The sequence below is a fragment of the Perognathus longimembris genome, chromosome 2 (genome assembly GCF_023159225.1).
Source record: "Perognathus longimembris pacificus isolate PPM17 chromosome 2, ASM2315922v1, whole genome shotgun sequence".
NCBI lineage: Eukaryota > Metazoa > Chordata > Mammalia > Rodentia > Heteromyidae > Perognathus > Perognathus longimembris.
The window spans coordinates 89,347,605-89,373,805 of record NC_063162.1 but is presented as its reverse complement, the minus strand read 5'-3'; the positions used below and the strand labels follow the sequence as shown (position 1 = coordinate 89,373,805).

The 26,201-nt window shown below is 40.4% G+C and overlaps 1 protein-coding gene across 3 annotated transcripts in view; it reads right to left on the bottom strand.

Annotated features, from left to right (window-relative positions):
- The window catches only part of Rapgef5 (Rap guanine nucleotide exchange factor 5), a 232,458-nt gene that overhangs the window by 68,354 nt on the left and 137,903 nt on the right, over positions 1-26,201 (bottom strand). For 2 of the 3 annotated variants that reach the window (XM_048339709.1, XM_048339710.1), the window contains exon 10: positions 121-239. In XM_048339709.1, the coding sequence (XP_048195666.1) occupies positions 121-239 (119 nt within the window). The remainder of the gene's footprint in view (positions 1-120; positions 240-26,201) is intronic. The other variant, XM_048339711.1, reaches the window with a different exon arrangement.

The window sequence follows — 26,201 nt, the reverse complement described above, 5'->3', positions numbered from 1 at the left end:
AACGCCAGAGAGGCGGAGAGAAAAGCGAGGGAGGGAGGGTAAAGCAGACTGAGCAAGTGAGAGCTAGAGAGGGAAGGGAAAGCAGCAGGGAAGGAAAGCGGCTGCTGAGGAGACTCTCACCTCCCATCGGCCTCGGCACTCCCAGCGGTGGGGGCTGGGCCACAGCCCAGCACTTTCTTCAGCACCAGGACATTCTGGTCTTGCTCTTTAACCTGCACCGTCGTCACTTCATCCTCCTGCTTTAATTGTGGATGGGAGTGATGGATGGGAGAAGGAAAAGGGAGAGAAAATTAAAACAGGAGCCAACTAGAATTGCAGTGGTTAGGACAGCCTGACAGCATTGCTTCTTTATAAAGATTAATAAGCATTTAAGAGACTTTAAAGTATTTCAAATGAAATGGGGTAAGGGAAGGACTTGGGGGAGAGTTGGGATTCGAAGAGTTTATTAAAAACTTAATGGACAATTTGAATTTGAAAACACATGTTTCAAAGTTTCAAAAGGCATACCATGCTAACTGCAGGTGTACTACATTCTTCTTTACCAGGCTAATGTTTCTTTTCTTTAGACAGGAACTGGCTATGTAGCCCAGGCTGGCCTTGAACTCACAATCCTACTATCTCAGTCTCCTAAGTGCTGGGGTTACAGGAATATAACTCCATACCTGTTACTATGTGGGTAACTTTAGACGCTCTATTAAGATGGCAAAATAATAAAATATACATTGTTTAAACACCAAAATAATGAGCAGAGTCTCATTTAAAAAAGATAGGTAAATAAAACCTACCTATTGGATTATTCAGGTCACCATCCCACTCCCCCATTTACTCTTCAAATTTGTCCTGTACTTGTTTGGTCAGAATACAAGCAAAAACTGATCTCTAGTTAGAATCTCATCTGGGCTGCAATTCAGATGTCATGGGCCACTGCACTGACTTTCTTCACCTTAGTCCCTTTTTAAAAAAGAGAGAAGGCTGAACCATCATTCATTTCTGCACACACAGCTTCCACAGCCCACAGCCAGTGTGGCTCGCTGACCTGGCTCAGTTGCAGAGGACATTCTCTGCTGACCCAGCAGTGTGGACCCAACTCTGAGCTGTGAACACTTCTAGAGTGTTTAATATGGAGTTCTCCCAATGTGCAGCACACCAACTGTGGAAGCAGCCCAGCAGAAAGAACCATAAGGGACACATAAAATCTCATGTCTATATTTCTGATCATTTGAACAAAAAGATTAAAGCAAGAAAAGTTGGCAGCAAGTAGGTTTCACTGTCAAGATGATTATGTCGTCTCTTTATTCTTATTTAATTATATTTTACTGTCTTTAAGTAGTTGTACAAAGGGGTTACCTTTTAACAAATCAGTTTATAAATACAAAGCATCTTGACTGACGATGTCATCTCTTTAGAAAGGGAAATACACATTTTTTGCTACTGATAAAAAAATCCTACCTATGATTAGATACAAACGCAAAGGAGACCCTGCCCCTCCCCCAGATGAATAAAAGTACCATAGCCATGTACCTTTTTAATTGCTTCTAAAGACCCATTGGATGTCAATGTGTTTTATGCACCTTTCCTAACAAAGACACTTATCTGGCCATAATTGCCAACCCAGTCAGTGATCAGATAGTGATTTTAACTCCAGGTGTCCTGACTTCTATGATGTAGTCACTGAAGCCTCCCCAATTTTTCTTTAAAATGAAGAATATTGATCATTACAAACTGCAATATAATTTCATAATCATTCCTTTTCTAATCTGTTAGTGGCAAATGATTTCAGTATCTAAAACCGATGCGCTACATTTCAGCAAGGTCAGACTCACAGTGTCTGTGGCAATTAATGCTGGATATTCATTGTTCAACTCCCAGCGGAGGCCAGTGTGACTCCCGGAACATGAATACCAATGTGTAATTGCTATCTTTCATTTCTCCAAAGCAGTTCTTTTGTTATCTATGTGACTGAAGTGAAATAAAGTAGCTGAAGAGAAGGGGGTATGGTGACCAAATAGAAGTCTAAAGGCTGCAATACTGAGACACACGAAAGAGACAAATAATCCTATCATTTGAAAGGATAAAAAAATCTTCCCCTGTTTTTCTCTAATGGTAAACCAATACTCATTTTTATGTGAGCTGCTGTCATTCTGAAGTACGTTTTACATCCTACATGCACTTGATATATGGCATGATTAACTTCCAAGGGCTGCGCACATACATATGGATGGGCAGGGTTCTCTAATGTCTGTGTAAGTGACATGTATTACATGGCTGTGCACACAGCAGCTGGACTCTCCTGGGCAGGGGAAGGGCTGAATCAGATTGAGGTACTATCAATAGCATCTTATGTCACTGTAATAGTTTCCATTTTGAAAAGCTGTTAAAAATAAAGGAGAGAAAAAAGCAGAAAAAAATCAATGAGAGAAGAGAGATTTAAGTCCCCCCAAACTGCCAAGAAAACATAATAATCTTATGTATTATGTCCAGCTTTGCAGAAGGAAAGCTAATGTAATGCTTCCTGATCTATGTACTTTTCCACTATTTTTTTCCTTTAAAGAACACAAGTACCATAGTTGAGGTTCTAGGCAAAACTTTTATTCCAGTGTTTGTCTAAGAGAAAAAGTATTAAGAGAACTAATGAACAAAAGTATTTTCAATAACTAATATTTCCAGAAATACAAGGATTAAAACACTTAATTGACATGCATTTATGCAGCAAATAGTGACAGCTTCCTTTGAGTACAATACATTGCTGGACATCAGGTAGCAAGCACAGATGAATAGAACAAGTGGCCTGCTGTTGACTAAGTAAACAGGCTCATGAACACCTAAGTGTAGTTTTGTGGGAGCCCTAATATACTAAGTGCAAGGGATAAGCAAAAGTAGAACCCACAGGATTTAATAATCAAAACTATGATGACTGAGGATGCCATTAAAGAAGACATTACAGAGTAATGGTTATGATAAGCTGCATGAATGTAGTTCAGACTGGTGATGTTTCAGTACTGACTGGACATTAGTAGATATTTGTCAGGTAGTTAGAAATAAAACAGTAGATCTTAAGATAAAGGTCAGGGGTAAAGAAAATTTGTAAATTATTGACATTTTAGCAGCATGTGAGACTATTAAAGCAGACAGGAGACTATGAATATGGGGAAATTAAGTGAAGAAAAAAGAAGTAAAGGGAAGAGGAGAGTAACACAGTTACAGAGACAGTACTTAGAGGAACTGTGAAGAAGAAACTAAGGTAAGCAAGATAAGCCGAGGAAAATCAGTAGAGTCAAGGAAAACACTTGCTTGCCTGTAAAATTTTCAAACATAGTATGTGTAAGGGACACTGAGACAGCTTATAGACAGCAGGAAATTGTTAGAAGCTAGGCACCAGCTCCTGGGGAAGCAGAGGCAGAAGGATCGCAGAGTTACAGGCCAGCCTGGGTGACATATTGAAATTCTGACTCAAGATAAAATAATCTTTAAGAAGTGTTGGGAATTGTAGATCAATAATAGAGCCCTTGCCTATCATACTTGATGCCCTGGGTTCTACCCAGTCCTCTGGGACTACCCAGTTTGGGGGGGGGGGGGATGTGGGAAACATTAAGGTATTAGTGCAGGAGAATGGAAAGAGCTATCCTGGGGATTTCATTATGTAGGGAAGGAGTCACTTAAGAGGCTAAGCCCCCACCAATGAGAGGTAGGAAGGAGGAGCTACTAGGAAAACTGACTTAGGAGGTAAATAAGTGGAAGGAAGACTGGGAAAAGAGATATAAGGTAGGAAGAAGCTGAGGTTGATAATGAAATAGCTGCTAATCTTGGCAAAGTGGAATTTGAGACATCTTTAGAAGGAGAATTTAAGGTGAAGCTGGTGGACAAAGCAGGATATTATTGGAAAAGTAGCTTCAGGGAGTGCAACTAGGGATAAACCAGCTATGAAAAGAGGACTGCCAGGCAATTTTGTGAACTGCTGAGGTTAGAAAACACATTTATGCTTTTATGACTTTCTGCTTTAAGTGCTTTGAGGCCTTGAAAGGAAAACAGTGAATGATGAGGCCCACCTAAGATGAGGGACAGACCAGGAAACTACAGGAAGCGGTGGAGGGGGTTCCTGGACTCCCTCTGCACCACTGCTGCCTGCCTGAGGAAGGAGCTGCAGAACTGGAACTGTAAAATCTAGGGACTGCAGACCACCTACTGTGTGTGTGGGTTAGGGCACTGGTTTCAGTCAATGAGGCAAACACCAGAAACAGCAGTCCAGCCTGGCAAAGACTGAGGAAGTGGACAGCAATCCCAAAAGGGACAAGTTTGGGGTTTTGTCCACCTGAGCTTCCTTTACTCTGGTAACTTCCTAAATGAGAAGAGCACTAAGACTATCTTTTGTTAACGTGTGTGGTCTTTTATCCTTGTTTTCACAGGCAAAGCTACAAAGGCCAAAGATTGTCTTTTGCTATTCATAATGTTTTCCCTATAGCACAGTTTATGCTAATAAAGTAATTAGAGGAAGGTCCCTAAATTGTTACACCTTGGGGCTGCAGGTTGCCAGAGCTTGGAATTCCTAGCCTCAGCCTTCCTCAGGGGTGAGGTGTAAGGTCCAGTTGGTCACTAAGGGCTAAAGACAATCAATCATGCCTACATAAAGAAACTTCCATAAAAACCCTGAAAGGATGAGTTCAAGGGGCTTTCAGGGAGGTGAAGAACAAAGGAAGCACATCCCAGCTCCATAGGGAAGAAAGGTCCTGTGCTCCCAACCTGGCCCTCTCTATCTTCATCAAGCTATTCATTTGTGTCCTTTAAAACATTCTTTATAACAACATACACAGTTTTCTCTAAATTCTGAGAGTAAAAGTTATTCAAATTCCAAGGGTTATTAAAGTATCCATGTAGAGCCAGTAGGTCAAAAGCACAGGGAGAACAACCAGCAACTTGTGAATGGCAGCAAAAGTTTGGGGTGACTCAGCTCTCAAACGGTGCTCTCCTGATGCTATTTCCAAGTGAACAGTGTCAAAACCCAGTTGAATTGCAGGACAGTGCTGGGGCTCACAGCAGAAATGACTCCTAGCTTGGTATACAGGACACTACCCCCACCCCCACAGAGATTTTTGAATCTCTGTGTAGCTTACTTAGTAAGAGAATAAGAACAACAACAACAACAACAACAAACACTGTTTCTTCTCTGTTTTCAGACCCTGACATCTTAAAGCTGACCTGGCACTCACAGCTAGGTGATTTATTGCAAATGATTCTGTAGGAAATCAACCCCACACAAGGCTGGAAACCCTTTTTTGTGATAGAAGACAAATCAGAGGCACTCAGTAATTCCATCTGATCACAGACAGGATGAATGTTGTCCACCTCACATGTACCCAGGAGCCCAACTAATAATAGTGATTACAACTTCTTTTTCCTCAGTGACAGATGTGACGCTGCCCTAGTCTGCCCTCTCGATAAGGAGGACAAGTCTTAGGGAATACTCACAGAGTTGCCCCATTTCTTGACAGTAATCCAGAGCAAAGCCCCACATTAAGCCCTTCTCTGGGTCATCTTACACAGTCCTTTCTTCTAACATGCTTTTGATCAATGGGAAAATGTAAAATCAACCTACAATTTCAGGTAATTGCAGCCCTGTAGTTAGTTAGCCCAGTAGTTAACTGTCTTACAAGCAATACTCCAAATGCTAATAATGGTGGTTCTCACCATAGAGAAAACCCACTTTGTCCATTGAAAGTGCATGTGTAACAGATTCTTGAAACTATATGCCCTGCCATGAACTAACTCAAAGTTACAGAATCTATGCTTCCATTTTTGAATGGTCATTGTACTAAGCCATTCTCTCCACCGTCACTTTACAATTACCTTGGGTTCCAAATTGGACTAATCCATAACATCTTTATGGCAGAACCCCTAAGGAACAGCAAAGCCTTGTAAGATGAAAGAAATTGGAAATAATTACCAATAATGATCAGGATGCATCCTGGAGCTCGAGAAATTATTTCATGGGAATTAAATTTGTACCTTGTAAGTGAGGGCAACTTTTCCAGAACCAGAGACAACCAGAATGAAGATAATGGCCACCCAGGCTAAAGCTGTAATTGGTACTCTTAAAACTATGCGTACCTTTATTTCTTTCCCTTAAATCTTGCTGTATTTATACCTAATGCTCAGCTCTAAACCCTTAAGATGGCTGAAGATAAACTTAAGTGTTCTCTTCCCATGGCATCATGCTATATAATGTTCTTTCTCTGTCATAATTCTTTCCTATCACTCTTACTACATCCACATCTTGCCTGAATTTTTCTCATGCTAGACACAAGAATTGACATTCACTAGCTGTGCTAAATTTCAGTAACTTCTTTTGTCCAAGATGCCATGCACCATGGTTCTCCACAGTGTGAAATATCAAAGTAGCTAACAAACCTTCCTCACTCACTGGTAGATAGTTAGTACACCTATAGGTGTGTTTTCTATTTGACTGGAAAGCAATGAGAATGTTTGAGGTGCTACCTTGGCATTGGCGTAATAGGAGACAACAGTTCCAGAGTTAAGGGTTAAAAAAAGAATTTCTTTGTCAGGGCAATAGAGTGGTATGCAGAATATTCCTGTTGGTGATGGCTAGGAATAAGGCTCAAAATGGTGAAGTAGAAGCCAGACAACATAGCTAGTAAGCAAAGTGTGGATGGAATCCTGGAGACAAGAAAAGATGACTGACCAAGGCACAGATCTCAGGAGAGGAAGGATGGATTTTGAAAGTTCTGGTTATGATTAAAAAAAAAAAAGGATGGCTCCATGCCAGTGGCTCATGCCTGTAATCTGAGCTACTCAGGAGGCTGATATTTGAGGAATTGTAGCTTGAAACTAGCCCAATCAAGAAAGTCAGTGAAACTCTTATCTTCAGCCAACCACCAAAAGTTCAGAAGTAGAACTATGGTTCAAGTGGTAGAGCACTGATTTTAAACAAAAAAAGTTTAAGGCCTTGAGTTCAAGCCCCAGGATTGGTGCATACATAACACAACACAACACACACACACACACACACACACACACACACACACACACACACAGAATGGACACCAGGAAGTGCCTCACTCTTGCTTGTCCTACCCATGATGTCAGCCCTGGTGTGTAAAACATGAGAGAACTGGTGTGTAAAACATGAGATAGAACCCCCAGATCACACACAATTTAGCCTCCAGGTCTGCAGAATCCAGTTCTTGACCCTGCAGTCTTGGAGGGATAATGAGACAAAAAAGGATCTCAGACAACTGGCCAAATAGATTCTATACAGTTTCACCTGTGGGGATATTGCCATATTTGGAATAAGTAGGAAGGTGAGGAAAGAGGAAGCACAAACCTAAGTAAATGTTCTCAGCTGAATGTAGGGAAATGATAAAGAAGGAGGGTGGTTTACTTAGGAATCCCAAGACCTTCTGAATCAAGCCCATCAAGATTATTAAAACAGCTAAGAGCTCCCAAGTTTTCCTTGTTCCCAGTGTTTCATCCCTTCTTTGGATGGACAGTTCAGATTTATCGTTGACTACACTGCCATCCTTGCCTATGAATGCTGAATGCTTAATAGAACTAGTACCTTCTTCTACTGACTCAGACAAATTTCCATGACTGTGCCCTGCTTTGGTATTTCTATACCAAACCTGTAATTGTTTTTTTCACTTACTCACATGAAAGATAGCCTTTGCTGGGGAATAAAAACACCTACAGATTTATAAAAATACTGACTTTTTTCCCTAAAAGTCCAGTAGAAGAATTGATGCTCATAGTTTAGCAGGTCCTAAGTCATATTGTCTGAAGCCAAGTTTTTGGTTGAATTTATGTTTTCAAATATCACCAACAATACCAAGAAAAAACAATCATAAAGAGATTGTTCAGGACTGTGAATGTTGCTTTGATTTAATGGATAAGATTCTTCTCTCAAGTATTCCACAGAAGCAGCCGCTGGCATCCTATAGGACAGCATGATCCTGGCTCCTTTATGATCAGGTACTATCATAAAGGCCTTGACTAGAGAGCTCACAGATGGGCTGCACAGACTCAGATAACCCTCTACAAGCATGTAGGGTTGCTTCCTGTGTATACTTATAATGGGGCTTGAACTTAGGGTTTGGGCATTGTCTTTTAGCTTTTTTACTCAAAGCTAGTTGTCTACCCCTTGAGCCACATCTCCACATCTGGCTTTTTGGTGGTTAATTGGAGGTAAGAGTCTCACAGACTTAGCTGTCCTAGCTGGCTTTGAATTTTAATCCTCAGATCTCAGCTGCCTGAGTATCTAAGATTACAAGCATGAATCACCCCTACTCAGTGCATACAGGATTTTTATGTGTAAGCTCTTTTTTCTATGGAAAAGTCTAGTCTTACCAAAGTCTACATGACCCCCAGAAGGTACAGGCTATATGGAAACTCACATTTATCACTTCATCTAAGAAAGCTTCTAATCCTCTACTTCCCATTATCCTCTCTGTCCAGACAGGATGTCCAAAGAACCCTGTCAAAAAGCCCCTCACACTGAGTCCAATCACCTGCTTTCTTTGTCTTTTCTGCTAAATGATGCCATCTTGAAAGCAGGAACTGTGCCTCTTGCTTCTCTAAGGCCAGCTCCTGATCTTTATGGGACAAAGGTACACCACACATGAAAATTAATGAGCAAGCAAGAGAGGGAGGGAGGATTCTCTCTCACATGGCCCCAGAGTCATTCTTGATTTTCTATGACATTACTTACCACCTGAGAGGACTATGCTCCATTGAACTTGAATGTGCTAGGCTTTCTTTCACCACACAATTTTGGTCTAACTCTTCATCCCACAAAGTTCCCAGAAAGAATCACCTCTTCTAGGAAGCTCTTTTCCTAACACCAGGCTGGTTTGATGGTCCAGTGTCTGGCTCAGCACTTGGAAGAGAGTACTTCTGATATATTTTTCTGTCACCTCTAAATTGTCTGCTCACTTGAAGATGGGCACTGTATCTTCTTCCATTTGGGGTTCCTGACAACTAATCAGGTCTTGACAATGCATAGGTATTCAATGAACATTTAATGAATAAGTTATTGAATAAAAGAACAAATGGATAAGTGTAAGTTCTACAGTGTAGGTTCAGAGAACATCACTTTAAATCTCAGTGAATAATTTCAAGTGGTAAGCTCTGATGGGGCTGAGGCAGGGACACTTTTCTAAGAGGCACTTCTCCTCAGGAAGGGAACACCAAGTTACTTTGGTGAAGAATGACTCTAGTCTGCCCTGCTCTGCATCTTGACCATCTACTTAAATGAGGTACTCCTGTAGACATTTCTATATACCTGGCATACTTATTGAACAATGATAAGGACAGGCAAAGGGTTACATAGGCCAAATAAAATGACCTTCCTTGTACAGGATCTTGGTCTGAAGTTTCCTGTGAAAACTATAGGACAGCCCTGGGATTTGGCCACTACCTAAAAAATGTACCATCAGTATTGTGTTACATAGGAAACATCACACAGTTGTTAGTTACTAAGTCTCTTATATTCCATAGCAGTAGAGGTAAGCACAGCTCCTGACTTAAGGATATGGTCCTGTTTCACACCTGACCCACTCGGAACAGGCAGGAGGGAAGAGCCAGCCTCTACCAGGCTGATAAAGCCACAACTAACACTAATTGTGAGCTCATCACAAAGCAGGCAAAGCTAAACACTGATTACTTATTATCTTATGTAATTAACACAGTGACACTATGAGGTCAATATTTGGAAAATCCACCATTTACAGACCAAGACTGGAGCACAGAGAGAAAAAATAACTTTACTGAGGAAGACCAGAGCAGAAACATAGTCAGGCTAAGATTCAACCCTATCAGGCTCCAGTGCAGTGGGCAAGAATCACAATGGCCCCTAAGATGGTCAATGCAGTATTTACAGATTAAAGTTACCAGAGGGGATTAAATTTACACTTGTGCTAATAGCCCAAACAGGGCAGTCTTGTAGGTTAGGCAATAGGTGAATCAAGGCCATGGTAAAGTTCAAAACTGGATAGTCGTTTTTTGTTCCAAATTGCCTCTCTGATTTGGGAGAGTCACCCAAGAGATTAGATCTCAAGAGAAGAAAGTTGACAAGGGCAGAGCCTGGTGTCAAGCAAAGCTCAGAGAGAACAAGGCAGAAATGAAGTGCTGATAGGACCTGAGGCAAGAGCAAGAGTAGCACACATGGCAGGAACTATGCAGAGGAAGAAGCTATGTGTTGGGACTGTTCAACCTGGGGCTCTCTAGCCATACAAGTTAAAGCTGACATAGGTGTGGCTTCCGGGACACAAGTGCCTTGATCTGATGGACTCAACAATGGGGCAGATACTGAACTGTAAAGTATAAAATGTATGTTTATTTAACTTTTAGTTCAGAAAGAAAAAGAGAACCAGGCAGACATGAGCATGTAGACACGGGGATGACGGAGATACACAGGACCCTAAACCAAGAAACCACTAGAGGTCTGGGAAACGTGCCCTGCAAAGTCTTATACAGGCAGTCAGAACATGTAAGACTTTGGAGATCAGGAGAATGAATGATAGTGGGTTATTTTCATCCTGGGAGCCACCCTGACTCTTGGGAGAGGAGAGAATGCTGGATTTGCCCACAGCATTCTAGTAAGGTAATTTTCCACTTGTGGGCAGGGGGATAAAGAAGTTTGTCTGGCTCAGTTTGAAGAAGTAACAGAGGTGGAATGAGCCATTGTCTCTCAAATTGAGGCAGAGTATGACGCCAAGGTTATAGCATCAGTGAAGATGATTCTGGATGGAGAATGAGGGCTAGGCTCCACATATTTTCCAATGCTAAAATTCTTGTCTCTATTCTTTTCTCCTAACTAGAAAGAAGGCACTGTGGCTTAGTTATTAGATATCTCTTGCCATCTTGTACCATGAAAACCCAGACACAGCAAACCCAGCTACTGGTGCCTGCATCTCCTCTACATATCCTCTACATGTGGGCACAGCAGAATTGGAATACTTATCTAAAAAAAATCTGCTCAGGGCAAGAAGAATTTTGTCTCAGATCAACTTTTGTTGAATTTGCTGACAATAATTCTTTTTTTCTTGTGGAAAATCATTTTTTTAAAGAAAGGACAAAAGAACATTGCTGGCATGATAGAAGTGATTAAAAGAAAGAGTAAGTGAGCAGATGTATGTCAAGATGAGCCATTAAGATTATCAGACCACAACGGAGCTGGCCTAACAAATTTATCTTTGTACAGGTTACACTGGCAGAAGGGGAGTAATTAAATAATGATAATTGGTCCTTTATTTTTTATACCATGTGTATTAAAATTAATAACTCAAACGAAAGGCTAATGGGAATAATATAATTCATTACCCCCAAATATATAAAACCTAGATAAAGTCTGACAGTCATAGGAGTGAAAGCAAATGTAAACTAATAGAACTTGATCAAATGCCCACAGAAAACTAGCAAATATGACTTCATAAAGGGCTCTTGGCTCCTAAGAAAGAACTATATTACAGCATACTACCTGTAAGAATTATTACCCCATAAAACAAGATGTTTAAGAACCCTAAAGCTAGGGCAATACTAGGGATTTGGTGCTATGGCTGACTTCAGCTAGTACAGCAGAAGAAATGGGGCAAGATTGTAACATTTTGAAATACAAAGTCAATGGTTTTTCATCAAAAGGACTTTTTTAATTAGCTTGATGGATGATTAGAAAGGGGAAACACACCAGGTAGGATTTTGGAAATGTTTAATGAAGGATTATCTACAGAATTGCAGGTAGGTTCCTGGAAACTAAGAAAAATTACTGATGATAGAAATGAGCTATTTACCTACCTTGGCTAGAAGGGCAAGCCAAAATAAGAGTGAGTAATGGGTCCTGTAGGGGCTGGAGGCATGACGAAAAGGCACTCAGAAGGAGCTGTAGCCACTGCCAGACTGTGGGAGGAGGTTGGACATATGGGAAGCAGCTGCCTGGCCTCTCTTCTTTCTGGGGCTGAATCCCATTCTCAGCTAGATGCCCTAAGTGATGTGGTCTACAGGGGTGAAGACTCATGGCCCAATGGCACAGGGCAAGGTGAGAATTCAAGAGAGGATGCAAATGGAGACAAACTAGCACCGTGCACATTCCATGGTGTCCAGAGAAAACACATGGCCTTTTGTCAATGCATTAATTTAGATGAGATCATTAGGGCATGAAGTCCATCTTCTTGCTGTCAGTCAAACAATTAAAAAAGTCTCAACTTTGGAATACAGTGTGTCAGCATTTCCCTATGTAACCCAATTCCTACAATGCTTACTTATCTTAACTCTTTCTTGTCTAAGACCTACATCAGTTTACTAGGACTTCTAGGTTCTGAAATTCAGGTATGTTCAAAAATTAATTTTGATATATGAAGAGCTAATTCAGAAGCTGAAATTTGAAAAAAGCTAGGTTTCATCCCTAAAGAGAACCAGCAGCACTATTCTTCAAACTTAAATAGGCAGGACAGAAAGCACAAAGTGACACACTTAAAAAGCAAAGTTTTCAACTCAAAGAACTCTCCATTTCTCTTTCCAAATATCTTCTACATGTACACAGGCATGCAGAAGTGTGTGCATGAAGATGTGGGTTTGTGTGCATGTGTGTGAGCACATATGTATGTTAGCTCCAGAGAGCAAGTAGTAATGAAACATGTCTACTATTGAGGCAAGTTATGGAATGAAGAATTCCTAGTCACCATAGCAACTGCTAGATCACATGGTGTGAGGAGATAGGAGGCATCTTAAGTAAACACTCCTGTTTTGTTTTGTGTATTTTGTACATTCCTGGGTGTTCTGGGAGAGACTGGCCTTTTAGTCTCAGCAGTAACCATCTCAGAAACTTCATTTCACAGTGGAAATAAGACCAGAAGAAAGACAATGTGTCACTGCTGGTACACTAATAGAGTTACAGAAAGTTGGATTCAAAATAAGTTAAGAGAACTTAAAACACAATGAAATAGGGCTGGGAATATGGCCTAGTGGCAAGAGTGCTTGCTTTGTATACATGAAGCCCTGGGTTCGATTCCCCAGCACCACATATATAGAAAATGGCCAGAAGTGGCGCTGTGGCTCAAGTGGCAGAGTGCTAGTCTTGAGCAAAGAGAAGCCAGGGACAGTGCTCAGGCCCTGAGTCCAAGGCCCAGGACTGGCAAAAAAAAACAACAAAAAAACAAAACACAATGAAATATTGCTAGAATGATTTGGAAGGCAAGAAAAACAAACTAGAAGAAAAACAATGGAGTTTGAAGGAAGCTAAAATGTTAAAATGTGGCAAAAATGAGTTTGGTTGTATGAGAGGTCTTTCTGTTTTTCTTGCAGTCAGGGGCTTGAACTCAGGGCCTCATACTTTGCCTCAGCTTTTTTTTTTTTTTTTTTTGCTCAAAGCTAATACTCTAGTCATATCTCCACTTCCAGCGTTTTGCTGGTTAACTGGAAAGAAGAATCTCATGGATTTGTCTACCAGAGCTGGCTTTGAACTTCTGTCTATAGATCTGAGTCTCCTGAATAGCTAGGATGACAAGCATGAGTCAACATCACCTGGCTTTCTCTCTTTTCTTTTTCTGAGGGGAATAGGAATGGAGGGAAAAGAAGCATAGACTCAAAAGAAATCCATGTTAGGGACAGGGTTCAGGCCCTGAGTTCAAGCCCCAGGACTGACAAAAAACAAAAAGAATAAAAAGGAATCAATGTATTTAAGTGATAAGATAGAAGAAATGAGTGGGTTGTTTTTTTTTTTGTTTTGTTTTGTTTTTGGTCCTAATATTACTATGCACCTGAGGTACCAAAGGCCACAACCCTTGCATAGAAATCTGCCAGGTAAGATTCTTCCTATCTAGGAGCTGTGACCCACTAATGTGTGAATGCTGGGCTTATTCTACCAAGGAAGCATTCTTCTCAGGGTCCATTTGCACTACTGACTGACTACAGGTGAAGGATGAATCTGCCTTTGCTGTTTGCCTTGTTCAGGTTCTAGGGCAGAGAACTTTTCACTTAAAATGTGAAGTCTCCAATGAACTGGACTCGTGGATCTACTGCAATTCTACATTTTTATTTTTTATTTTTTTGTACAGATTTGGTCTTGGGAAATATTTTATCTCACCCACAATTACCTTCTCTACCTCTACCACATCCAGTTCTATAAATGTTGACCAAAAGCCTACTTCCCAGCATTGAAGTTCAAATCAAACATGGAGATTATGCTTCCAGAGCACATTCTTCATGAAAGAGCTTGACATGTAGGATAGCATGTAGAACACTGACATGTAGAACAGCAGTGCTTTGGAGCTAAGCTGTGATGAATGGTCAGTCAGAGAACTATGCCCAAAGCAAATAATCAGGATATTTTCTTAGTATTTCCAAGAGTTCAAAGCAATTAAAATCTGCTTTTCTTTTATTAGTTTGTCAACATTTAGGCATTCTGCATCTCTGCCCTCTTCAGGACATTCTGAACTCAGAGAAACAATTCCAAATATTTAACAACTCTACTTAAAATGTGGTTTTAATAACCTGGTAATAGAGACAATTCTAGTTGGATATGCTAGATCAGCCATCTGTCCCATATCAACACCACTGCATGAAAAATAAATTTTTAAAAGTTCTATCAACAGGAATATTTTTAGAACATAAAGGAACAGAATGATTCTTGGCACTGATAGGCATATTTGATTTTTTAAAAGTTTGAAAAAAGAGAAAGAAGAGCTACCCAAAGCTTTCTGTGCTATCATACCCATTAAAAATGGCAACATTACTGGGTGCTGGTGGCTTATATCTGTATTCCCAGTTACTATTTAGGAGGCTGAGATCTGAGGATTGCAGTTCAAGACATCACAGGCTGGAAAGTCTGTGAGACTCTTATTCCTAATAAATTACTCAGTGCCAGAAGTGGCACTGTGGCTCAAATGGTTCAAGCACTAACCTTGAGAAAAAAAATCTCAGGGACAGTGCCCAGGCCCTGAGTTCAAGCTCAGAGCCCCAATACAGACATGAGCACAGGTGTGCACATGCGTGCACGCGCACACACACACAGGCACACACACACACACACACACACGAATGGCAACATTTATCCCCAAAGAGTTCAACACTCAAAGTATGGTGTAGATGAATTTGGAGTAGGGATGGGAGATGGAATAGGGCAGAGTAGGGTGTTTTAAAGCTATAAGAAATCTTAGATTTCTAATATCCTAATTTAATTGATGGGAAGCCTGAAGCTGACAACACAGTAAAGTGATTCACCAAACTTATACTCACATAGTAATTCAGGGAGGTACTTGTTGACAACATTTCAATTTCTCCAGAATAAAATAGATTTTACCATTATAACAAAATAAAGCAAGCTAAGAAAAAATATGCTTGTAATATATAACCAAGAAATATTATTTTTAGATTACACAAAGCACAGCAAGAGTTAAGACCCAAGTGCAACTCCAAAGGAAACTGAAAAATAAATAATATTGAGTACCTGGTCACAGAATGAAGAAGGGTTCTCTAACATTATAAATAATTTTTACAATTAAAATAAAATGAATGATTTAATTCACAAGAAAAACATGAAACAAATGGGGGAAACTATATGTAATAAATATGACATTTTGTGATATGTTTGAAAAACTTACTCAAATTAGTGAAAATAGGAGAAGAGATAAATGCATTAGTTATAAATGGAAGAGAAACTAGTTGATGTAGGTCACAAATATTCAACTTTACCAGGAAAGATATACAAACTTGAACAAGACAGCATGTATTTCCCTTTCTCCTCTTTCTGAATCAGCCTGACAAAGATACTCAATACTAACTATTCAGTGGAAATGCTTTCATATGGTGCTGAGCTTAAGAAAAAGTTATGGTTGAGACTTGGGGCAAGGGGGAAAGTGCTTGCCTAGTGAACATGGGGCCCTGGCTTTAGTCCTTAGTACTACCCTCCCCTCAAAAAAAGGTTATCATAAGCTTTTAGGAAAAGTAGCCAGGCAAAAGCATAAAAGGGATTAACACAGTTTATGCCTACAAATTACAAACATGCTGCTAGAAATCTAACCTTAAAAAGTAAACTTAGAAACTGTTGCACAGTTGGTCACAACAGATTACTTATAATGACAGAATTTGGAAAACTTCTTTGTCCACAAGAAAAGGATGGTGAGGTGTTGTGATGTCATAAGAAGCGTGTCATAATGTACCAATGGGGGACAGTGGGAAAGAAGAGTGGGTACTTATCCCTTTCTTTTTCCTTCCTCGTAGTGTTCTGTCATTTCTTAATTATCCACAAAAAAGTATGTATTACTTCCTGAACTAGTAATTTTAGATAATGAAAGATTTCTTTTTCAACATTGGGGTTTTTAACTTAAGACTTCATGCTTATGAGGCAGGCGTCCACTGTTGAATCAAACCTCTAGTGTTTTTTGCGCTGGTTTCTTGCCTGGGTGCCTGCTTGAATCACAGTCCACCTATTTTTGGCTTCCCATCTTAGGTGGGCTGACAGACACATGCCACAATGTCCATTTTCTTTCGCTGAGATGGAGTCTCGGGGACTTTCTTCCCAGGGTTGGCCAATCTCAGCTCCCATGAAGCTGAGGATGACAGGCATGTGTCACTGCACCCAGCTGTGGGTTAAGATGAGGCCTCAAGAACTTTTCTGCTTGCATTTTCCTCAAAGCAAAATCCTCCTGTACTCAGCCTTCCAAGTAGCTAAGATTATAGGCATGCCACCAGATGCCAACTACCAATTAAATAACCTTTAGCAGAAATGTGCCATAGGTACTAAAAAGTTTCCCAGTACCATGTTCTGAACTGTTAAATACCTGTAAACCTCCTCAAGATGAAGCTCATGTTCAGGAACAAATTGAGTCATAAAATAGGCTAAGGCCTACATAAAAATATCAAAAGGTATTTTTAAATCATGTTTTGCAGATAGAAAACGGAGAAGCAGGAATGTTCAACTCCGGGAATATATAACCTTTAGATTTGAGATCAGTGATCTTCCCCTGCATGATTTGTATCCTGGCCAGTAATCACCAAGGAAGTAAAAGAAATGATACTTAATTTAGCAAATACCTCATGGGAATGTGAGTAAACAATTGTCTGAAAACAAATGCCTTATTCGAAGCATCCTCATGTTTCCCTTTGGAGGCCTTCCTGAGCCTCTCTATCTGCTTACTGCTCTTCATACTAACCCATCTCTGTCAGCTCACCATCAACTAAATAAATGATGCTGTTTCCTAAGCTGGCATCACATCTGCTCATTTCTGTCTCTGCTTTGTTTCCAGGGATGCCTATGGGGGTCACAGGTACTCATTCAATATTTCCCTCCATGAATTAAGGTCTCTAGACAACTTGCCTTATGCATGACAAAAGAAGGCTGCATCAACATTAAAATTACCTAGGCCACTAGGCACTGGTGGCTCATGCCTGCAATCCTAGCTACTCAGGAGGCTAAGATCTCAGGATGACAATTTAAAGCCAAACTAAGCAGAGAGATATTCTAAACTCTCATCTCCAATGAACTAGCAAAAAAATCTCAGAAGTGGAGTTGTGGCTCAAATAGTAGAATGCAAGCCTTGATTGCAAAAGCCAGGCAAGAGCACAAGGGCCTGAGTTTAAGCCTCAGTACTGGCATGTGTGCATATGAATGTGTGCATGCATGCACGCACAGACAGACAGACGGTTATGTAGGTCTTCACAATGTCAACCTAATGTATCACCGAGTGGCCACCACTGGTGCTAACAAGCTAAGCAAGTTATTAGGCTGACTTCCCCCCTCACACAGAATCATTCTTTTTTGTCATCTTATGATTGCAAGCATGAGTTTGAAGCAAGCTGCTCATGGTGGGCAATCGGTCTCAGTGCCCAGCAGGGATGCCAGCCCAGGGTCTGTGGCCCACCACCTTCAGCTAAGGAAAATTCCAGTTCATTCTGAGTCTTTTTCAGGTAGGTGCTACCCAATTCTCCCTCTCTCCACTGGGTCTCAAGGCTGAGATGTCTCCAGCTGCCAAACTGTAGTTTAGAAGGAAAAGGCACCAATTTTGGCTTCTATTCTGGATTGAAACAATCTCAGAACTAGGTTTGGTCCCAAATGGGGCCAATAAGACACTCATTCATTGCATTCTTTCCTACAGATTCTGGACTAGCTAGATGTGAAACACAAAAGTGGTAGTCAGAGCTAAGGTGCAAAAATGACAAATCACTAAGGGTGGGGCCCAGGGCACAGCTGCTGCAGATGTTGAATGCACCTAGGGCACTCTTCACTAACAAGGATTTTTCCAGGGTGTGGTGCATTTTCTCAGGTCTTGGTAGATCTCTGTAAGCCAAGATTATGAGTAATACTGAAGGGCAAGAATTTTAGATTTACTGACTTGGGACGGAAATAGGATCTACATAAAATTGAGATAAAGGTCAGATGTGCTCACCAAGTTGCAATGGAAACAGCATTTCAACAAATCATGAAAGGTGTCTGTGCATTGCATCTGGTATTTAAGTATGTTACTTAAAGATAATGAGAATTTTGGGGGGCACTGTTGAGGATCAAACCCAGAACCTTGTACACACTAGATAAATACTCTACCACTGAGCTAGTTCCACAGCTTAAACTTGGCTTCTTTGTTTTATTCTAATGTTTCCTCTCTTAAACATTAAGAGCTGGTCAGAATTCTGTTTCATTCAGGTTTGAACTCATCCTTTTCCAACTTGCTGGGTTTATCCCTTAATGGAAAATCTGTAAAGTTAAGTCATCACTAACCTGGTCTGTCTCTGTCATATAACATCCTTACTCGATTATAAGCTTTTAAAGTTCCAGCCATGCACATCATTAGAGGGGACACTATTATGTCTCTGGTGTCAATTATCCTCTCTTTCCTCCTGTTTTTAGAGATATATATCGGAGTGATATTTTAATACTGAGACAATTTTTGGATGTGTGCTTCCTGATTGGTGTTTAATGAGAAGTACTAAATGATCCTATTTATTTTTTGCTGACAAAATTGCTGGTGTCTCTTTTTATGAGTTGCTAATTTTCTTATGGGGCCACCACCAATAAAGAGGGGAGAAGTGTTCAACACATGCATTTTACTGGGGCTAATGGTCATTTCAATTATGCTAGCCTTAAGTGAGGACCCCATGAAATATATAACTTCATGATCACCAAGAATAATAGCAGAATTTCTGAACTATAGTGACTTTTAATAAGTCTAAAGAAACTCCAGCCATTACTGTTTCTACTAGTGATCTTATGCTCTGATTACAGAATTTCCAGCAGAACTAATCAATCATAAAGTATTTTCTGCCCTTTCAATAGGAACCTGTTTTGACTCCTACTTAGCAGTTCAGCCAGTGGGAAAAAACGGTTTCTTGCTCAAACCACCAGGGCACATGATCTCTAAAGCTTGTACCAGTATCTGCCATTCTCAAAGGAAACCTCTTGGGTCCTCAGATGGATAGGAAAAAATCACAATACTCTGACTTGTAATAACAGTAAGTTCACTGAGCAAGGAGAATGTGATAGCACTCACTAACCGTAAAATTCATTTTAGGATCTTATGATGCATTGTACCATTCTGGGATTATTAGACTCTATTCACAAGGACATCACCATAAAGTTTATTCCATCTCTATAAATCCTGACTAAGGCAAGTCATGAAAAGTTTAACAAATCACCTGAAAACAGGACCACTCTCTCTTCTCTGAGGGACCAGGACCAAAGTTTTACATTGACATAATCAACTTCTGAGGTCACCAGGATATGTTCCAGTGACTCAGTAAGTTTTCCTGATGCCCCTCCCAACAAATCTCAACCCCCCAGCCACTTAACTGTCATCATAACTATCCCATGATCACCATTATTCTATTCTATGTGTTTCCTAGATCTTGAAAAATTCCCTGATCCTTTACTATGACTCACTGTGTCTTAATCATGCCCAGTCACTTATGAAACCTGAATAGAGAAGACATTTACAAAGGTGTGTTAATGTTGTGGGGCTTAGTTCACTTATGTATGTATGAGTGGGAAACAAATAAACATGCATGCTATATCTTCTTTTTCCACTTTTTTGATACAGGAACAAAATACTGGAAAAGGGGATTGATTCCCCCATTAAAACTTATTCCAGCAAAACTTAAGAAATAAAGACAACTTTTTATGTAATGGCAAATAAGAACATTGTCATGTTTTAATGAAAATAGGGATATTTAGCATGATTTATTAGAAAAATATGTACTGTACACTTGCCCACAGTCTGTGATGTTCTGTTATGATATTTTCAGCAATCTTCTATTTTTGTTATCTTGAAACAACATCTAAGTCTGTTGGATACCAGATGGAATTTTTCCTCTCCACCCACTTTCCATTATAAAAGGGAAAATAGGTTCTTTTCAACCTACATGAACATCTTTTTAAAATTCCTTTTGCTCATCTTCATGAATGCAAGTGTCTCAATCACTCAGACGATCCAACTCTGGCTAATCAATATGAGGCAAATAGATATCTGAGTAATTCATACTTAAGGTCTATCTGCCGTGTAATTCTTGCTAACATAAGTTTTTTCCCACCACAGGTATATATGGGCTCAAAATTAATTTCTATAAAGCCAGGACTGAATTCAAGTCAACTTTTTAAAGACAAATGATAACACTGTAGTATATTTGTGTTTAGATTTGAGCTATAAAGGGGTTTAAGGGGCCTCTTGTTTCCTTTGGCACTGAAGTCTCCAGCCCTGAAGTCTTCACAGCATATCTTTCACATGCATACTGGTTACAAAGATGAGGACTGTAGGAAAAGAGCAGTGTTCTACCCGTCACTTTCAGACCCATTACATGTTGCAGCAGAGGACTCTCCAAGTTTAAATGGAATCATCTCTGTCTCTTGCTTAAATCCTTCACAAGAGCTTGACATTGCTCCTAGAACATCAGGCTAAAAGCAAAACCTATGGTAAGTTAGCAAGAGGTGCTAAGCCCACAATGTCCTGTAGCCTCTGGCCCCTGTGCCACTGCCACTTGTCCCTACCTTCCCCACACTACTGATGCTGCAGCCATGTTTTCTGCTCCTTAAAGCTGCCACATCCTCTCCACACAGGTCACTCACGTGATCACACTTGTTCTTTCCTGTGCCTGGAATGCCTGGCACTCATCATTTGTCACTTTTTTTCCCCTTAGATCGGTCTCCTTCGCAGGGAACTTTACAAGACTCCTTTGGCTATTGAGGTCCATGTTAGAAGCTTCCATATATTTGTATAACATTCAGCACACAGGTAACTGGGAATTCAGCCTTGAGATTCCTTTTCTTTTTTTCCTTTTCCCTTCCCCATTCTTCCCTTCTTTTTCATTCCTTCCCCACATCCCTCCTTCCATTCTGTGCGTGTGTGTGTGTGTGTGCGCACGCGCGCGTTTTTGTGCTGGTACTTTGGCTTGAACTAAGACCCTCCTATCACTCAGTTTGTCATCATTCCAATCCAGTATTTTGTTGATCAATTGATGATGTACTCTCATGGACTTTTCTGCTCAGGTTGGCTTTGTACTAAGATGCTCCAAGTCTCAGCCTCTTGAGTAGCTATAATTACAGGTATGAGCCAAAAGCATTCAGCTTAGCCTTAGAATTTTCTGTAGAACATCAGCTCTGCAAGGGCAATGATGTATCTGGACACAGCCCTGGGAGCCAAAGGCATATTGTAAATTGAGCCTATATCTTCCTACTCCTCCATATCACTTTTATTTCTCCAGGCTTTAGGGATAACAGTTACTATGGAGCATCCATCTGTTTGCACATCTTTTCCATAACCCTTTGTTTTCAAGTTGCCATTCTAAACCCAAATAAAACCCATCTAGCAAAGGTTTTTCCTATTACCTGTCTATAAGGTATTAGTATTGTTTTATTGGCAAGATCAGATCTGCATGGAGGTAGAGAAGAAAAGAACATAAAGTTGCCAAGTCTCTAGAGCAGCAAGATACCCCATGGAGGTGGGGAAAAGTAAAAGCCAAAGAAAATAATCTACTTTTCAACCCTTTTAATAATTTCCCAACATACTAGAGATAATAAAGCCATTTTAACTCTATAAGGGTAAGAACCTAATAAATCTAGGGAGCAGGGAGCAGCATCTGTGAAACAGGGAATGAAAGATCATTTGACAACATGAGTTTGATAAAGCAAGAGACCTTGGCCAGTATCCATTTTCTTTTTTTTTTTTTTTTTTTTTGGCCAGTCCTGGGCCTTGGACTCAGGGCCTAAGCACTGTCCCTGGCTTCTTCTCGCTCAAGGCTAGCACTCTGCCACTTGAGCCACAGCACCGCTTCTGGCTGTTTTCTGTATATGTGGTGCTGGGGAATCGAACCTAGGGCCTCGTGTATCCGAGGCAGGCACTCTTGCCACTAGGCTATATCCCCAGCCCCGGTATCCATTTTCTTAACTGGGCCTTTTAAAACAACCTTGAATGTTTTCAGCAACATATACAAATTACATAATGACAAATTTCTCCATCTTAAAAAACAGAGAAACTAGGTAGTTGTATGTGTGTGTGTATGTGTGTGTGTGCGTGCACGTACACACACACACACACACACACACACACACACACACACACACACACACTACTGGGACTTGAACTCCTGGGTGCATTTTCACTCAAGCATGGTGTTCTACTATTTGTGCCACAGCCCCACCTCCAGATTTTTGTGGTTATTTGGAAATAAGAGTCTTATGGACTTTCCTTCCCAGGCTGGCTTCTAACCACGACCTTCAGATCTCAGCCTCCTGAGTACTCAGGATTATAGGTGTGAGCCACTGGCACCTGGCTTGAAACTAGTTTTTTGTTATTGTTGTTGTTTGTTTTTTAAATGTCAGGACTTGAAACAGGTTTCTTTCGAGAACCTAATATAGCTAATTAATGAACAGATGGCTCCCCTAGACATGAGGCATACTCCTGACTTGTACTGCCGTCTGGCTGTCATTTTTCTGGAAGAAAAAAAAATCCAGAATTGAAAGATAGAACAGAGGGAAACAAACTTATAAACCATACTCCCGAATGAATGAGATGCATGTGGGGGCTACAAGTGTGAGCTGTGCTTTCTACATTCCCTTCCCCCTCAACTTTATTAAATACTTTCTTACTTTTTTCATGCATCAGTTCCTTTCCAGATAAACTGTTAACTTTTTGATGGCAAAACTACTTTCTTGGGAGATGAAGACAAATGGTAAGGATTCAAGACCATCTCAGGCAAAAGTTAGCAAGACCTCATTTCAAAAACAAGCCAGGTATGGTGATTAAAGTCTGTAATCCCAGCTAGTTAGAAGGCAGATGTCTGAGACCAGACTGAGAAAAGCACAAGACCCTATCTGAAAAAAAAAATGGTGAAGTCCAAATAGCTCAATGTCTTCATCTTGAGGCCCCAGAACAGAGCCTTAATTCACTAACTCTCCCACCTTCCCCCTTTTCCCTGACTAAATAATCTCATGCGACAGGCACCAGACCAAAATCTACTCCCAGTTTGGACCTTGTGCTTGGCTCCCTCCTGGACTTATTTCCCACCATTCATTACTCTCAAACTACTTCCACTAGATAATTCTAGCACTCTTTCAGACCTACAATAAACAACTTCAGATTGTAAGTGAGGAATAGATTTCTAGCTCCCCCTTGCAGGTTTTTTCCCTAATAAACCTGTGCGGGCATTGAGCCATCACTTTGTCAACTCTTTCTCTTGATTTTTTCTCCCTCTTTTTGAACCTAACAAAAACCAACAGGATGGAGAATGTGGCTCAAGTGGTAGAGCAATTGCCTAGTGAGTGTGAGGCCCTGAAAAAAAAAGAAACAAACAACTACCCTTTGACACTTTCGGAGTTCCTTTGTGGCCTGATCTGGATTTAAAATGGACCAAATCAACTCTGTCTAGGGAGTACATTTTCCATGAAAAGATAGCTAAGTAGCAACCCATTACAAAGTTGGATTTTGTTATTAAGAAAAATAATATAGTTCCAATGTGGCAATTTCCTGGCTGACAGGTGGTAAACTTAATATATTATGAGTTGCACATTACATCTGAACTCTGGCTTCCTTTTTTTTTTCTTCTTTCTTTTGTTCTTTTTATTTATTTATTTATTTTGCCACTACTGGGGTTTGAACTCAGGGCCTCAGCCTTGCCCTGGAGCTTTTTTGATCAAGGCTAGCACTTTACCACTTGAGCCACAGCTCCATTTTCTGGCTTTCTTTTTGGTGATTAATTAGGTATAAGCGTCTCATGGTCTTTCCTGCTCAAGCTGGCTTCAAACCATGAGCCTCAGATATCTCCCTCCTGAGCTGTTGGGATTGCAGATGTAAGCCACTGGCACCTGGCCTGAACATTAGCTTTCAATAGTAAGTAATAGTGTTCTAGAATTTTACCTTTAGTGTTATGGCTGAATCAATTTATTGGAATCCTTCCAAATGGTTATGAGATAGCTTGACCTTATTTTCATCTAGATGTCTAATACAAGTATGAACAGAATACTAAAATACTTTCAGTATTTTCTCACAGATTAAAAAAAAAAAAGGATTTCTTCTTTATTGAACTTCATTTAACCAAATAGCCCAAACAGAGTTCAGAAAAAGATTGAGGCCAACTTTTAGCAAGCAAGAGAAGACTTCCAGCAGCTAGAATACTCAAAACCACTTCTCCCCTAGTAATTCTTACACAAGAAACCCTTTGACGTAGGCAAAATTCCAGGATGAGGCTGCAGGAAACAGGGAAGAGGAAATTCCGGCAGTGCCTGAGTGATGGGACCCTTCCCTAAAGCAGCAGCAGAACTGCCAAGGTTCAGCTGCAGTATGTGCAAAATCCCCTTCCCACCCATATTTCATGAGTGAGTTAGAAAAGGGAAGGAAATTGGGTGGGTCCTGAGACTTAACAAAGGAACTGAAGAAAATAGGGTGGGGAGAAGCAGGAAAGGAAACAAAGCCCCTCAGTTAAGTATTCCTGAACAAGTTCTTCATATATGTTTCATAGCCCTTCGTTTCTACCAGTGGAAATTGGAAAGTCAGTTTGGACATACCATTACTATATCTAATTTGCAATTCAACATACTACAAAGCATTGCTATGTTCTAGGAAAGAAAAAATTCATTTTGTAAGTACATTTGTATTCCAGAAAATAAGATCTACTTCTAGACATATACTTTAAGATAATTATTTTGTTGATATGAGCTTTTCAGATCCCATTTAATATTTAAACTAAGCCAGCATCTTGCCACATTCATCACCTTGGACCTTTCCCACTCATCAGTCTCCTCTCTCTCAAGACTGTTGGGATTGTTGCCTTAGATTCCCAGCCTCTAAGGGCCTTGAATTCAGTGAGCTGGTTCCCTAGGCAGTCAGACTTGTGTTCATTGACATCCAACTCAGTCTAAGCACTCACTAGCCTGTCTTCTAATCTGTCAGACTGAAATAATATCACTTACTTTCCAAAGGCCCCACCTAGAGTCCTTCTTTTTTTTTTTTCTTGTGAATTATGGGGCTTGAACTCAGGGCTTTGACACTGTCTCCAAGCTCTTTTGCTCAAGGTTAATACTCTACCACTTTGAGCCTCAATACCACTTCCAGTTTCTGGTGGATAACTGGAGATAAGAGTCTCATAGATGTTCCTACCCAGACTGGCTTTGAACCACGATCCTCAGATCTCAGCCTCTTGAGTAGCATGAGTCACCAGTGCCCAGTCAGACTCCTTTTTAATGAAAACCAGCAAAACCAAATACTGGCTCCTAATTATTTTGGGAGTGAAGCAACATTTCTCAGCCCTCAAAATCCTCCAGTGGTACCAATCTTATCTCTGAATTCTTCTCCTCCTCCCTGTCACCATCTCCTTTCTCAGCAGCAACTTCCAGTAGTGCAGTGACATCATAAGGTTTCAAACTTCTGAAAACTACCTTTCATTTTTATATCTCTATGCATTTTCTAGTGCTATTCTTAACACTAGGCATGTCCTTCCTCAATGAGAAGATTCTAAGTCTAACTTAAAACCCTATTTTAAAGCCCAGGTCAAACTCTACCTAAGCTGTGGAGAAAATCCCAATTCCCAGCTGGAAATGGTCTTCTTGCTCTTCTGTGTTCCTCTTGGGTCTTCCCCTTGACCTCTTTGTAGGTATTTTACTTATTTCAATGCTTTTTCTCTACAGCTAAACTAATTACTTGAGGAACAGGAGTCACAGCGGTTATCCTAAATCTTCCACAACATCAACTTAAGTACAGAAAATAACTGAATGATGGAAAGCA